This window comes from Nyctibius grandis (genome assembly GCF_013368605.1).
Source record: "Nyctibius grandis isolate bNycGra1 chromosome W unlocalized genomic scaffold, bNycGra1.pri SUPER_W_unloc_1, whole genome shotgun sequence".
Classification (NCBI taxonomy): domain Eukaryota; kingdom Metazoa; phylum Chordata; class Aves; order Nyctibiiformes; family Nyctibiidae; genus Nyctibius; species Nyctibius grandis.
Genome location: NW_027167472.1, coordinates 8,701,828 through 8,714,571, shown reverse-complemented (window position 1 = coordinate 8,714,571; position 12,744 = coordinate 8,701,828). Strand labels below are relative to the sequence as shown.

The window sequence follows — 12,744 nt, the reverse complement described above, 5'->3', positions numbered from 1 at the left end:
TTCCTCATATTTATGTGGAACCTCCTGTGTTCCAGCTTGCACCCGTTGCCCCTTGTCCTGTCAATGGATGTCACTGAGAAGAGCCTGGCTCCATCCTCATGACACTTGCCCTTTACATATTTATAAACATTAATGAGGTCACCCCTCAGTCTCCTCTTCTCCAAGCTAAAGAGACCCAGCTCCCTCAGCCTCTCCTCATAAGGGAGATGTTCCACCCCCTTCATCATCTTCGTGGCTCTGCGCTGGACATCCTCTGACAACAGACTTCTATCCCTCCCAAGTGGCCAGCCCCTCCTTCCATGATCTGTACACCCTCTTCTTCCACTTGAGTTTGCCCAGCAGTTCCCTGTTTAACCATGCAGGTCTCCTGGTACCCTTCCTTGACTTCCTACCTGCTGGGATGCTCTGATCTTGAGCTCGGAAGAAGCAGTCCTTGAATGCTAACCAACTATCTTGGGCCCCCTTACCTTCTAGTACCCTGTCCCATGGGATTTCCCCTAGCAATTGCTTGAAAAGGCCAAAGTTGGCCCTCCTGAAGTCCAGGGTTGTGATTCTGCTAGCTATTCTGTTCCTGCCACATGAGATCCTGAACTCTACCATCTCATGGTCGCTACAACCAAGGCTGCCCTCAACCTTCACCTCTTCAACCAGACCCTCCTTGTTAGTGAGGACAAGATCCAGCAGCGCTCCTCTCCTAGTTGGCTCATCCACCATTTGCATCAGAAAGTTATCATCAATGCACTGGAGGAACCTCCTGGACTGGGGATGGCTGGCTGAGTAGGCCTCCCAGCAAATATCAGGGTAGTTGAAATCCCCCACAACAACCAGGCCCTGTAATTGCGAGACTGCTCTCAGCTGCCTGTAGAAGGCCTCATCACCCTCCTCATCCTGATCCGGTGGCCTGTAATAGACACCCACAACAGTATCACCCCTGCCAGCCTGCCCCTTAATTCGCACCCACAAACTCTCAACTCGCTCCTGATCCGCCCCTGGACAGAACTCAATACATTCTAGCTGCTCACTCACATAAAGAGCAACTCCACCACCTCTCCTTAGCGGCCTGTCTTTCCTGAATAGGACATAGCCATCCATGACCACATTCCAGTCATGCGAGGCGTCCCACCAAGTCTCTGTGATTGCCACTAGATCATAGCCCCCCGACCGAACACGGATTTCCAACTCCTCCTGTTTATTCCCCATGCTGCGTGCATTGGTGTACAGGCATGTCAGGGAGCGAGCTGGGCACACCGATTTCACCCCAGGGGGATGGGAGGCCTCCTGGTCTGCCTCAACACTAGAGTGTTGCCCCAGTGGTGCAAGCCCAGCTACAACCCCTATGGTGTCTTTTGTATTAGCATTAGTATTGATATTGGTTTTATTAAATCTGTTTCCATTTCAACCCATGAGTCTCCCTCCTTTTCCCAATTCCCTTTCTCAGCTGGGGAGGGGTCACTTGGTGATAGAGCAACTGGTTATTGCTTAGCCCTGGATGCGGGCTAAATGGGGACACGTCTAAATCACCCATTCGTGACAAATTGGCGTAGTTGGCAGGATCCTAAATCAGGATTCACGACAAGTTGACACAAGGTAACAGTTGGTTGTCATTGCAAATGGTAATCCTAACCCCTGTTCTTTCAATCTGGCTAGGTCTAGAATTTATTTAACCCTGCTGTGAGCCATTTTAGGGAGCAAACTTGCAGAAAAACAGTGATTTTTCCATAAGACCTTGTTCAGGGAGTTAAAATGGCAGAATCACACCAGCACTTGTGCAACTGCAAAGAAAGGAGAGAGCACATGCAAACAGGCACCATTACTTTCAGCCCCTACTAAGAATTAGCCCCTTGGCCCATATTTGAAATGATAACTTGCAACTGAACCAACAAAAGTAAAAACAAAGTTTAGCATGTTAGCACTGTGACACAGGGGTTATTCCTTATCTTTCTGTAATCATTTTGAGGGAGTATACACAAGTGTAGATATACACACGTTAAAGATAAGACAGGAAGAAAACCCACAAAACTGTTCCCAATTCTATACTCTAAGGTAGCCAAACTCCCCCCGCCCAATTCCACCTTATGCAACTACTTCAAGTGAGAGATTGAAATCTTGAAAATTTCAATTACAAGCAACTGGAAGTAAGTTTTTTGTGTGTTTCTTCCAGTGTTTTCACTTGTACTCTTTTCAAAATGAATGTCATACTCTTAGACTTAAAATAAGTAGCTGATATAAACAAATTTTAGATACAAGAAACATAGAGACTACAAGTTTCACTTTGTTTTTAAATAGTACAACATAGCAAATCATTGTGCTGCAATTAGAGATGCCACAATGAAAGTAAAAAATAATTTAGCTGTGAATTAGCATTGTGAATTATACAGCTGGGATTAAGTGCATGAATCAAATACAAATCAAGTACCTCAAATGGTTCTACTTGTAATGTAACACCCAACATGTATATTTAACTCTTGTAGTGTAAATCTGTTTGACTCAGTATAAACACTACATTTTGATAGGATTTCTCAAACTGGAAATTAAAGAAATTATACTTAAACAAATAGAGAGACAATTGAGAACCTGACGATGTAACTTGATACTCACTGATGTTAAACAAATTTAATTATTTTACACATTAGATATAAATCTACCAGATATTGTCTTTGAAAATTTGCAGAGATCTAATGATTTTTTTTTTAAAAAAAGGTGTGCTCAAACTAATGACTTGTATTTACTGTATATTAAGACTGAGTCTGCAAAATTTTCCCTACCAGTAAAAAAAGCCTGGGTGCTTGTAAAATCAGCAGCAGTATGAGAATCTGGGAACAGAACCCATCAATATCCCCTTTATCATAATGTAATTATTTGGCCTCCAAATGCAACTCTTGAGAGCAGAATATCAAAAGGCCGATCTCAAATGGCAGTCTTAAATGCCCTTTAACTTTCAATTACTAAAAAAGTTCAAATGCAAGTCTAATTATTACATATAACAAGACGAAATACAAATTCCTAACAGCGCTCCCATTATACTACATATTATAAAAACATGCACATTTTAAGCTGCTCTTCCAATCCCTTCTCCTTTGCTCTCCATTAAATTCACAGTAAAACAAAGTCAGTGTGCTCCACAAGTCCTACAAAACAAAAAGCAACAACAAAAAAAACCCAGAAAAACTGATTCAGAAAACCGTAGATATCTACATTCCCACGATGATTTAATCAACATTTTATTTATCATCAAGGAGGCTGAGAAGGAGTTGGAAAACGGGGTCCAAGTGCAGTCTGCAGTGGCCCCACAGTCCATGGCCAAACAGCCAAAAACCTCCCAGCGGCACACTCAGAAGGAAGGGGGGATAAAACTGCAGGAGACTGGAGGGTCGTAAAGGCAAGAACCAGCAGGAGGAAGAGACTTACTCCAAGGCCTCAGGTGCCCCTGCAGAACCGCTTCAGTCCTCTGCAGTCTGAGGAGGAAAGACCCGCCGCATCACGAGAGGCGCTGGAGCCCAGTAAGGCAGCCCAGTGTGCCCCCCGTATAAAGACCAGTGCTACCAAGAAAAAGCGACGGGTGATAGTGGGAGGTGACTCTCTACTGAGGGGCATCTGCCGACCTGATGCGCTCTCTAGAGAGGTGTGCTGCCTACCGGGGGCTCGCATCAGGGACGGCACGGAGAGACTGCCGAGCCTGGTACAGCCCTCGGACTATTACCCGCTGCTGCCGTTTCACGTGGGCACCAGTGATACAGCCAGGAGCAGTCTGAGACGTAGCAAGGAGGACTACAGAGCCCTGGGAGCAGCGGTAAAGGACTCTGGGGCCCAGGTAGTTTTCTCATCGATCCTCCTGGTCAAAGGGAAGGGGACTAAAAGGGACAGTCAGATTAGGCAAATCAACACATGGCTACAGGACTGGTGCCACAGCCAGGGGTTTGGCTACTTAGACCATGAGACTTTGAGAAACTTGGTCTACTGCTGGCCAATGGGGTCCAACTGTCAGAGAAGGGGAAGAGTGTCTTGGGTCATAGGCTAGCCAAGCTGGTAAAGAGGGCTTTAAACTAGAGTTGCCGGGGGAGGGGAACCTCAGTCCATCCCAATTCAGCCAGTCCGATGCCAGGGCCAGTAATAGGTGCCCAGAGACTGGAGAAGGATGGCAGGTTGGCAGGAGAGTGCCAGAAGAGCCACGGATAGGAATTTCAGGCTGCAAGGCAGCTTTGTGCGGGGCCCAACTGAAATGCCTCTATGCAAACGCACGGAGCACGGGGAACAAACAAGAGGAGCTCGAGACGTGCGCATGTCTGCAAGGCTACGACCTTATTGGCATCACAGAGACATGGTGGGATGGCTCTGATGACTGGAGCCTTGGAATGGAGGGATACAGGCTTTTTAGGAAGGACAGGCAGGGGAGACGAGGAGGGGGTGTTGCCCTCTATGTCAATGACCAGTTTGAGTGCATGGAGCTCTGCCTGGGGATGGAGGAGGAGCCGACTGAGAGCTTATGGGTCAGGATTAAAGGGAAGGCAGGGACAGGAGACATTATAGTGGGGGTCTGCTACAGGCCACCTGACCAGGAAGACCAAGCAGATGAGTCCCTCTACAGACATGTAGGAGTAGCCTCATGTTCACAGGCCCTGGTCCTCATGGGGGACTTCAACCACCCCGATATCTCTTGGAAGGGCAACGCAGCTGGGCACAAGCAATCCAGGAGGTTCCTGGAATGCGTGGATGACAACTTCCTTCTCCAGGTGACAGAGGAGCCGACGAGGAGAGGTGCCATGCTGGACCTTGTTCTCACCAACAAGGAGGGGCTGGTGGGGGACATGAAGCTCAAGGGCAGCCTTGGCTGCAGTGACCATGAAATGGTGGAGTTCAAGATCCTTAGGGCAGCAAGGAGGGCACGCAGCAAGCTCACCACCCTGGACTTGAGGAGAGCAGACTTTGGCCTCTTCAGGGACCTGCTTGGGAGAGTCCCTTGGGATAAAGCCCTGGAGGGAAGAGGGGCCCAAGAAAGCTGGTTAGTATTCAAGGACCACCTCCTCCAGGCTCAGGAGCGATGCATCCCAACCAAGAGGGAGGCAGGCAATAAACGCCAGGAGGCCTGCATGGATGAACAAGGAGCTCCTGGATAAACTCAGGCACAAGAAGGAAGCCTACAGAGGGTGGAAGCAAGGGCAGGTAGCCTGGGAGGAATACAGGGAAATTGGCCGAGCAGCCAGGGACCAGGTTAGGAAAGCTAAAGCCCTGATAGAATTAAATCTGGCCAGGGAGGTCAAGGGCAACAAGAAATGCTTCGACAGGTATGTCAGTGATAAAAGGAAGACTAGGGAAAAGGTGGGCCCTCTCCGGAAGGAAACGGGAGACCTGGTTACCCGGGATATGGAGAAGGCTGAGGTGCTCAATGACTTCTTTGCCTCAGTCTTCACCGGCAAGTGCTCCAGCCTCACCACCCAAGACGCAGAAGGCAGAGGCAGGGACTGGAAGGATGAAGAACCGCCCACTGTAGGAGAAGATCAGGTTCGAGACCATCTAAGGAACCTGAAGGTGCACAAGTCCATGGGACCTGATGAGGTGCATCCACGGGTCCTGAGGGAACTGACGGATGAAGTTGCTAAGCCTCTATCCATCATTTTTGAGAAGTCGTGGCAGTCTGGGGAAGGTCCCACTGACTGGAAAAGGGGAAACATAACCCCCATTTTCAAAAATCTTTAAGGTCCCTTCCAACCCAAACCATTCTATGATTTTTGAATTAATATACACCTTGGGTGAAAGAAAAGTAGACATTTTCTGCCATGCCATAAATGAATTTTCCAAGGAACATGGAGTAGAAGCCTATCGGAAACAGGAAATTGGTTCATTAGAAGCAGCCAACAATAGTTTTGATCAACACTGCAGGAGCACAAGTGATAGAAGCATCTTCCAACTGATGGTATCAAACCTGCTATTAGACCTAATAGCAAGAACATATAAGCTTTAGAAAACAGTTCAGAGAAGAAATTAAATTCTGACCTGAAGCTTGACTGGTTATTGCAGGTCCTTCCACCTCTCTTTCTGTTTTTCGATGTTTTACATTTAAGTGATTCCCCCCCCCCCCGCCAGTTAAAATTAAGATTTGCAACTGAATATATGTGCCTATTTTTTTTTTATGCTGAATGGAAGTAAGAAAAAATATAATGAATACAACTTCTTCAATTATTGTATTAAGACTAAACATTTTAAAAAATATTTAAAGTAAATTCAGTAAAATCAAGTGATAAAGCTGACTAGATAAGTTATTTAGGTAGCAGTTAAAAAAAAGCCATTGTAAGGAAGTCAATAAATGAAGTTAAAAAAAAACCTCAAAGCATTACTGCTTGAAAGAAATGTTATTTGTACTAGAAAAACAGCGTGTGCTAAACTCTGAGAAGCCCCTGTATATTAAGACTTCAGGTGACAGAAATTAGCCACCAGAGGGAGCCCATATAATCTGGTATAAAGGACATCACTGTACAAAGAGAAATTGCAGATATGAGAGTTTAAATAATTGCCTATATCTAGAAACCTTTACTGTAAATTGTTTATAATCTATGCAATAAACCAGCCTTCCTCAGTACTTCCTTTCAGATTCATTCTTATTTTTAGAGATATAAATAAAAGTAAGTAAACTCTGCTATGAAGTACTATAACTATAGCTAGAATATACTGTAATAATCTAAAATACTTTGTTATGCATTATCCTTCTAGTTTATTTTGTTCTCAAAATTCACTTCTTGTGAATTTGTATTATTTTCCTGCTGAATTTGTCTATGCTTTCCTCTGTACCATGACTGCTTTATAAAGTTGATAAATACAATAATTTCACTCTGTAAAAGAAAATTCAAGGTGCATACATTTCCATACTAAAAATGTAATCTTTCCTTGCTCTGAAAACAACTTTGTGCTTCTGTACTAGAAGGCAGAGATGCTAGCCAGGACTCCCAATGCTCAAAGAAAAATGGTACTACTGAATTCCTGTACTTACACACCTAGTGACCATGTACTCATGCCCAAATATTAAACTGAACTCTAAATTTTTCCTATAATGTTAGATACACAGTACTGTGAGACTGTCTTTTTATGCCAGTCCAGGAAAGTCTTATATACCACACCCAACAAGCAGTACTTTCAGAAAGTACTATTCAATTTGCTGCTTATTAAAGGAAACAATCTACATATGCATTTTAATAGATTATAATTTTGTAAGCTAACCAAATAAACTGATGCAACTGTTCCAACAGTTCTATAAGCAGCTTTATAGACATTTGTTTTGAATATACCCATAAATTTATATTAAATAAAGTTAGGAAATATAATTTACGTAGAAGCACATAGTAGAGGTAAGTTTGTGCAAGGAACTTCAGTTTCTTAACAAATTTCACTGATGTACCAAGGAGCAGTATAGTTTAAGAGCTTCCTTGAAGGTCTACATAGAGGGACTCAGAGCTATAAAATGCTAAGCTTTATGAACACAAATACTACACTTACATAATAAATTGTGTTGTTAAATTTCTATGAATCATTTAATATCAAAGCTAATGAATTCTGAGAATTTGAAATTTTAAGTACATTACCACTATAACACATTAACAAATAGAGTTTGACCTTTTATTAGGAGTGGAAATCTACAGTTTTTAAATTAACATTTCCTACTCTTATTTTTAATCTCTTACCAGGTCTTTCCTTGCCAGTTCCTTTTGACTCAGCAAATTTCTGTATTAAACTCTCAGCTGTAGTATTTGTCATGTTATTAATAAACTCTTCATGCACCTTCAAAAAAAAACAAACACACCACACAAAACCACACACAAAAGGAATTTTAAAACCAGTAATTGAAAGAATGTAATTAACTTTAAAAAGTGTTTTTCTCTAGAGTTAAGGTTCAAAATACTTGCCTCTAAAATATAGTACAGGGCTTCCAAAAAATCAACAGGCATTTTACCAAGGAACTCCCTCCTTTGCTTTAGTATTAGCAAGTATGTGTACAATACAGATACAAATGAGGAATGAAAGAATACAGCTTGATGACAGGTCTAGGATTTACTTCCATTTCTTCCATCTAAACCACTTTTGTAATCTATAATTTTCTGAATTTGTCAGCAACATGTCCCACTATAATGTGAGGAAGACAAGCGGTCTCTTAAGCCAGCACCAGTTAACGGTGTGAACTGTTACCACTGTATTATCACAGTTCTCACCTGCTTGAGGAAAAGCATTACTGTTGTAATGTTTTTTTTTTTGGTCTGACAAAGGAACAACCACATGTTGTTAATAAGTTTTTCCAACAAGACAGTATGTATACGTTTTAGAAATAAATAGCATGACCCTTGTGACCACCATTCATTAGTAGAAAACCTCAAGACTAAAGAAAACAGTGACTCAAATTAAGTGTATACAAATAAAACTACATTTCATGACATCAAAAAATTAAGGACTACTTATAGGGATTATGAATTAAACCAATTTGCATCTAAAGAAAAGATACTATAAAAGCTTCTTTTAAACACTGTTACTGAAGGTCTTTTGCTCATAAAAACCCAAGTGTATCAAAAATTTGGAAGCTTTTCAGACTGAATAATTTCAAGTTTTAGTTAAAGAAAAGCAGAAGTATCCTGAAATGTATGAAATGGGTGCTAATTAATATCTAGGGAACAGAACTTTGAAATACACTAACAATTCTCCAAATTATCAAAATATTTTCTTTTCTGTTAACACAAAATTTAACGATTATTCAGCCTTATTCTGTAAAATTTGTGATACTGAACTTATAAATACAACAGGAAATAGTAAAAAATTCAGCTTATGTTGAATTTAGATATTAAAAAGATTTCCAATACAATGAACAAAATTAGAGGATGGTCCATTTAATAAAAAATTTCAGAGAGGCTTGAATAACAAAAGAGAATACACATATGGAAACATCACAAAAGACCAAACCGGCAATTTAGAAGATGTTCAAATCTCCTTCAAACATCTCATAAACAAGTTCAGTACTCGCATAATGTTTGATATCTGTGGTAAAAAGAACCACATCTGCTTGAAAGTCTTTTGAATTCTGTGGATCATTTCTGTTTATCTCCTACTCATACTGGTTTAAAAAGTTACCATCATTTGAAAGATGTGATCTTGTAATTACCACAAACACAGTAAGAAATGTTTCATTTAAGAGTTAAGAAAAATATGTAGCATGATCTAAACAAACGATAATATAAAAATTACCTCTCCTATTTGTAAATGAATTTCTTTTATGGTATTTGACAATGATTCTATAATCTCTTTCATATGAAGAAGGTGTGTTGCTTCAATGTCTTGAAATTTCTGTAAACCAATACAACCAATTATTCATAATGAAAATAATTCTTGAAATACTAAACCTTAAATTTTAATAATTAAATATACTAAACAGAAAAAAACCCAATTTTTTTTTCCAGATCTTGATCACGGTAATTACAGTGTTTAAGAAAGGAAGGTGCAGAATTCACAGAGTTATGAAATAATGTACTTTATAATATCCTTTTAGAACCATTATCCAACTTTTTTTGCTTACTCTTTAAACCTTCATTTATCTTTATTTTTTTTTAAAAGTCTGACCTATTTCTACCAAAAGAAAATAGGGTTGTAGGGTGTTTAAAAAAATATCTTTTTTTTTCCATAAATGAAGAGCTTTGGTTTTTCATCTAACCCCGGAAATCCTATTTTCTGGATCTGTTTTGCACCTCCTCCTTATCACCCTCTCTTCCTGCTCACAATATACACGTGCTTTCTCTTTCTCTAGTTAAATCTAAGTTGATCTTTAAACTCACTGTATAAAAGCTTTGCAGTGTGTCTGGAATTTGTCCTCCTGTTCCATCTTACCCAGGCTTCCCCCTGACACCCATTTCAAAACCTTTTCCAATGTCTCTAATGACCCCTTCCTAGCCAAAGATCAGAACTAAAAATGTCCTCATCCTCCCCATCAGTCAACCATAGTCGTCTTGAAATCTGTGTTTACTCCTGCTCCGTCCTAGTTTTCTTCCTACTTTTGTGATTGTCCAAACTTTGGAGCACCACTTAATCCTCTCTCCAATTTTTGCAGGGTTCTCTGAAGACCCTCTCTCCACATTTCACACCTCCTGGTACTCTGATTCACAAACAAGTACAACTCCATACAGACAAGTCAAATATCTCTTAACTTCTAAACTCTCAGTCTTTCTTTTGCCATACTTATATAGAATCATAGAATTGTTTTGGTTGGAAAGGACCTTTACGATCATTGAGTCCAACCGTTAACCTAACACACCTCTCTAGCCATCAATCAAGCAGATTAAAATGTTTGTTTTTTTTTTTCCTCAAGCAGCCTTCCTCTTAATTACAGAAGATATGGTCATCCTCTATAGCCTATTCTATGACCTTACTTCTTTTACTGACTGCCTGATTACATAAACTATATTATTTTGCTTTCAAAGCTATCTATGGTCCATCTCTATAATACCTGCTATTAATAATAATATTAATAATCACTATCAGGGTGTCAACACCTGTATGCAATGTGATCTTCCAGCCTGTTTCTACTACTTAATTTTTACCTAAACTCAAAGTCAACTTTTGAGATTATGCCAATGCCACTTCCTTTGTGTTTGGCTTGAGCTCCCCATAAAACTCTGCAAAACTTTTCCTTTAAACTCTTTTCTATAATGCATATCAAAACAGCTGGCCATTCAGAGATTTTTTTTTTGTCTCATGTCAGTGGACAGCAACCCCCTCCTCTCGATTGTTTCCTTATTTCTTGTTTATTGTTTTATATTTAAGATTTAAAGTCTTTGAAGTAGAAGCCACCTTGGCCTTGTACAGCACATAACACAAAGGGGTCTGATCAAAGACTAAAGCTATCTAAGTACTATAATACAACCATATCATTCATATCACAGATATAATCATTATCCAAATTGTTTACTTTCACTTTTGAAAGATCAGTCCATTTTGAAAAGATGTACTGAAATGAATCTGTAATGTTAATGACCCAACAAATGCAAGTCAATTCTTAGCATTTTAAGCTACAATAAAAATGAAAAATCATCAACAGGATCTTTATCTATCCAACTCAGCATACACAGTTTAAGTAAGCATTATTCCTTTTTATAAACATATACATTTTCCTCTAAGTTTTAAAATGTGAAGAATTATTACTCATTCTTGAATTTTATATGCAGACTGCTCAACAGCAAAGTTATCCAGTCAACTGCACTCAGTTCTAGTTAAGACAGGACTGTCAAAGAATAACTTAGCACTTTCAGCTATTTGATCCGTTCCAATAACTGTGCTATGCAATTATTAAAAAAAGCTTCTAAAAAGGTGAAATAACTGCCAAATGAGACATGTTTTCTTAACATGCATATAGCAATTGTATAATACAACTATAGTTTTACTCAAAAAAACCTTTCAACATGAAGAATTCCTACTAAATCCAATATCTAAACAACAAAGTGAATTATATTTTCCTACATCTTTAATCACAAAAAACCTTCCATCTTTATTGCAGAAAAAAAACCCATAACTTGCAATTTAAGATTAGGAAGATGATGTTTCTAAATTCGGTCTTTAATGTCAAGATCGGTTGTCCTCAGGAGACTCGGCCCCCAGAGCCTGAAGTTAGGGTCGGGGGGCTGTGTGAACCCCCCGTAATCCAGGAGGAGACGGTTAGTGACCTGCTGTGCCAGTTGGACACCCACAAGGCTATGGGCCTGGATGGGATTCACCCCAGAGTAATGAAGGAACTGGCAAGTGAACTTGCCAAACCACTCTCTATTATCTACCGGCAGTCCTGGTTAACTGGAGAAGTTCCAGCTGACTGGAAATTAGCAAATGTAACGCCCATCTACAAGAAGGGCCGGAAGGATGATCCAGGGAACTATAGGCCTGTCAGCCTGACCTCGGTGCCAGGCAAGGTGATGGAACAGATCATCCTGAGTGCCATTACACGGCACATGCAGGACAATCGGGGCATCGGGGCCAGCCAACATGGATTCATGAAAGGCAGGTCCTGCTTGACCAACCTGGTCTCCTTCTATGACCAAGTGACCCGCTTAGTAGATGAGGGCAGGGCTGTGGCTGTATCTATCTAGACTTCAGTAAGGCATTCCACACCGTCTCCCACAGCATCCTCCTAGACAAACTGGGTGCCCGGGGCTTGGATGGGTGGACTCTTTGACGGGTTAAAAACTGTCTGGATGGCCAAGCCCAGAGAGTGGTGGGGAATGGGGCAAAGTCCAACTGGCGGCCGGTCACTAGCGGTGTTCCCCAGGGCTCAGTTCTGGGGCCGGTGCTGTTCAATATCTTTATAGATGATCTAGATGTAGGGATTGAGTGCACCCTCAGCAAATTTGCAGATGACACCAAGCTGGGTGGGAGTGTCGATCTGCTGGAGGGTAGGAAGGCCCTACAGAGGGATCTGGACAGGTTAGATAGATGGGCCGAGACCAACGGCATGAGGTTCAACAAGAACAAGTGCCGGGTCTTCCACTTGGGCCACAACAACCCCCTGCAGCGCTACAGGCTGGGGGAGGAGTGGTTAGACAGCGGCCCAGCAGAAAGAGACCTGGGGGTGCTGATCGACAGCCGGCTAAACATGAGCCAGCAGTGTGCCCAGGTGGCCAAGAAGGCCAATGGCATCCTGGCCTCTATTAGGAACAGTGTAGCCAGCCGGTCTGGGGAAGTGATCGTCCCTCTGTACTCGGCACTGGTGAGGCCGCACCTTGAATCCTGTGTCCA

The 12,744-nt window shown here is 41.5% G+C and overlaps 1 protein-coding gene across 2 annotated transcripts in view; it reads right to left on the bottom strand.

Moving 5' to 3' along the window:
* The window catches only part of LOC137677104 (F-BAR domain only protein 2-like), a 117,844-nt gene that overhangs the window by 67,535 nt on the left and 37,565 nt on the right, over nucleotides 1-12,744 (bottom strand). Inside the window, exons 7-8 of one of the 2 annotated variants that reach the window (XM_068424291.1) lie at nucleotides 9,217-9,315; nucleotides 7,671-7,767 (exon numbers count right to left, since the gene is read on the bottom strand). In XM_068424291.1, coding sequence (XP_068280392.1) covers nucleotides 7,671-7,767; nucleotides 9,217-9,315 — 196 coding nt within the window. The remainder of the gene's footprint in view (nucleotides 1-7,670; nucleotides 7,768-9,216; nucleotides 9,316-12,744) is intronic. The other variant, XM_068424292.1, reaches the window with a different exon arrangement.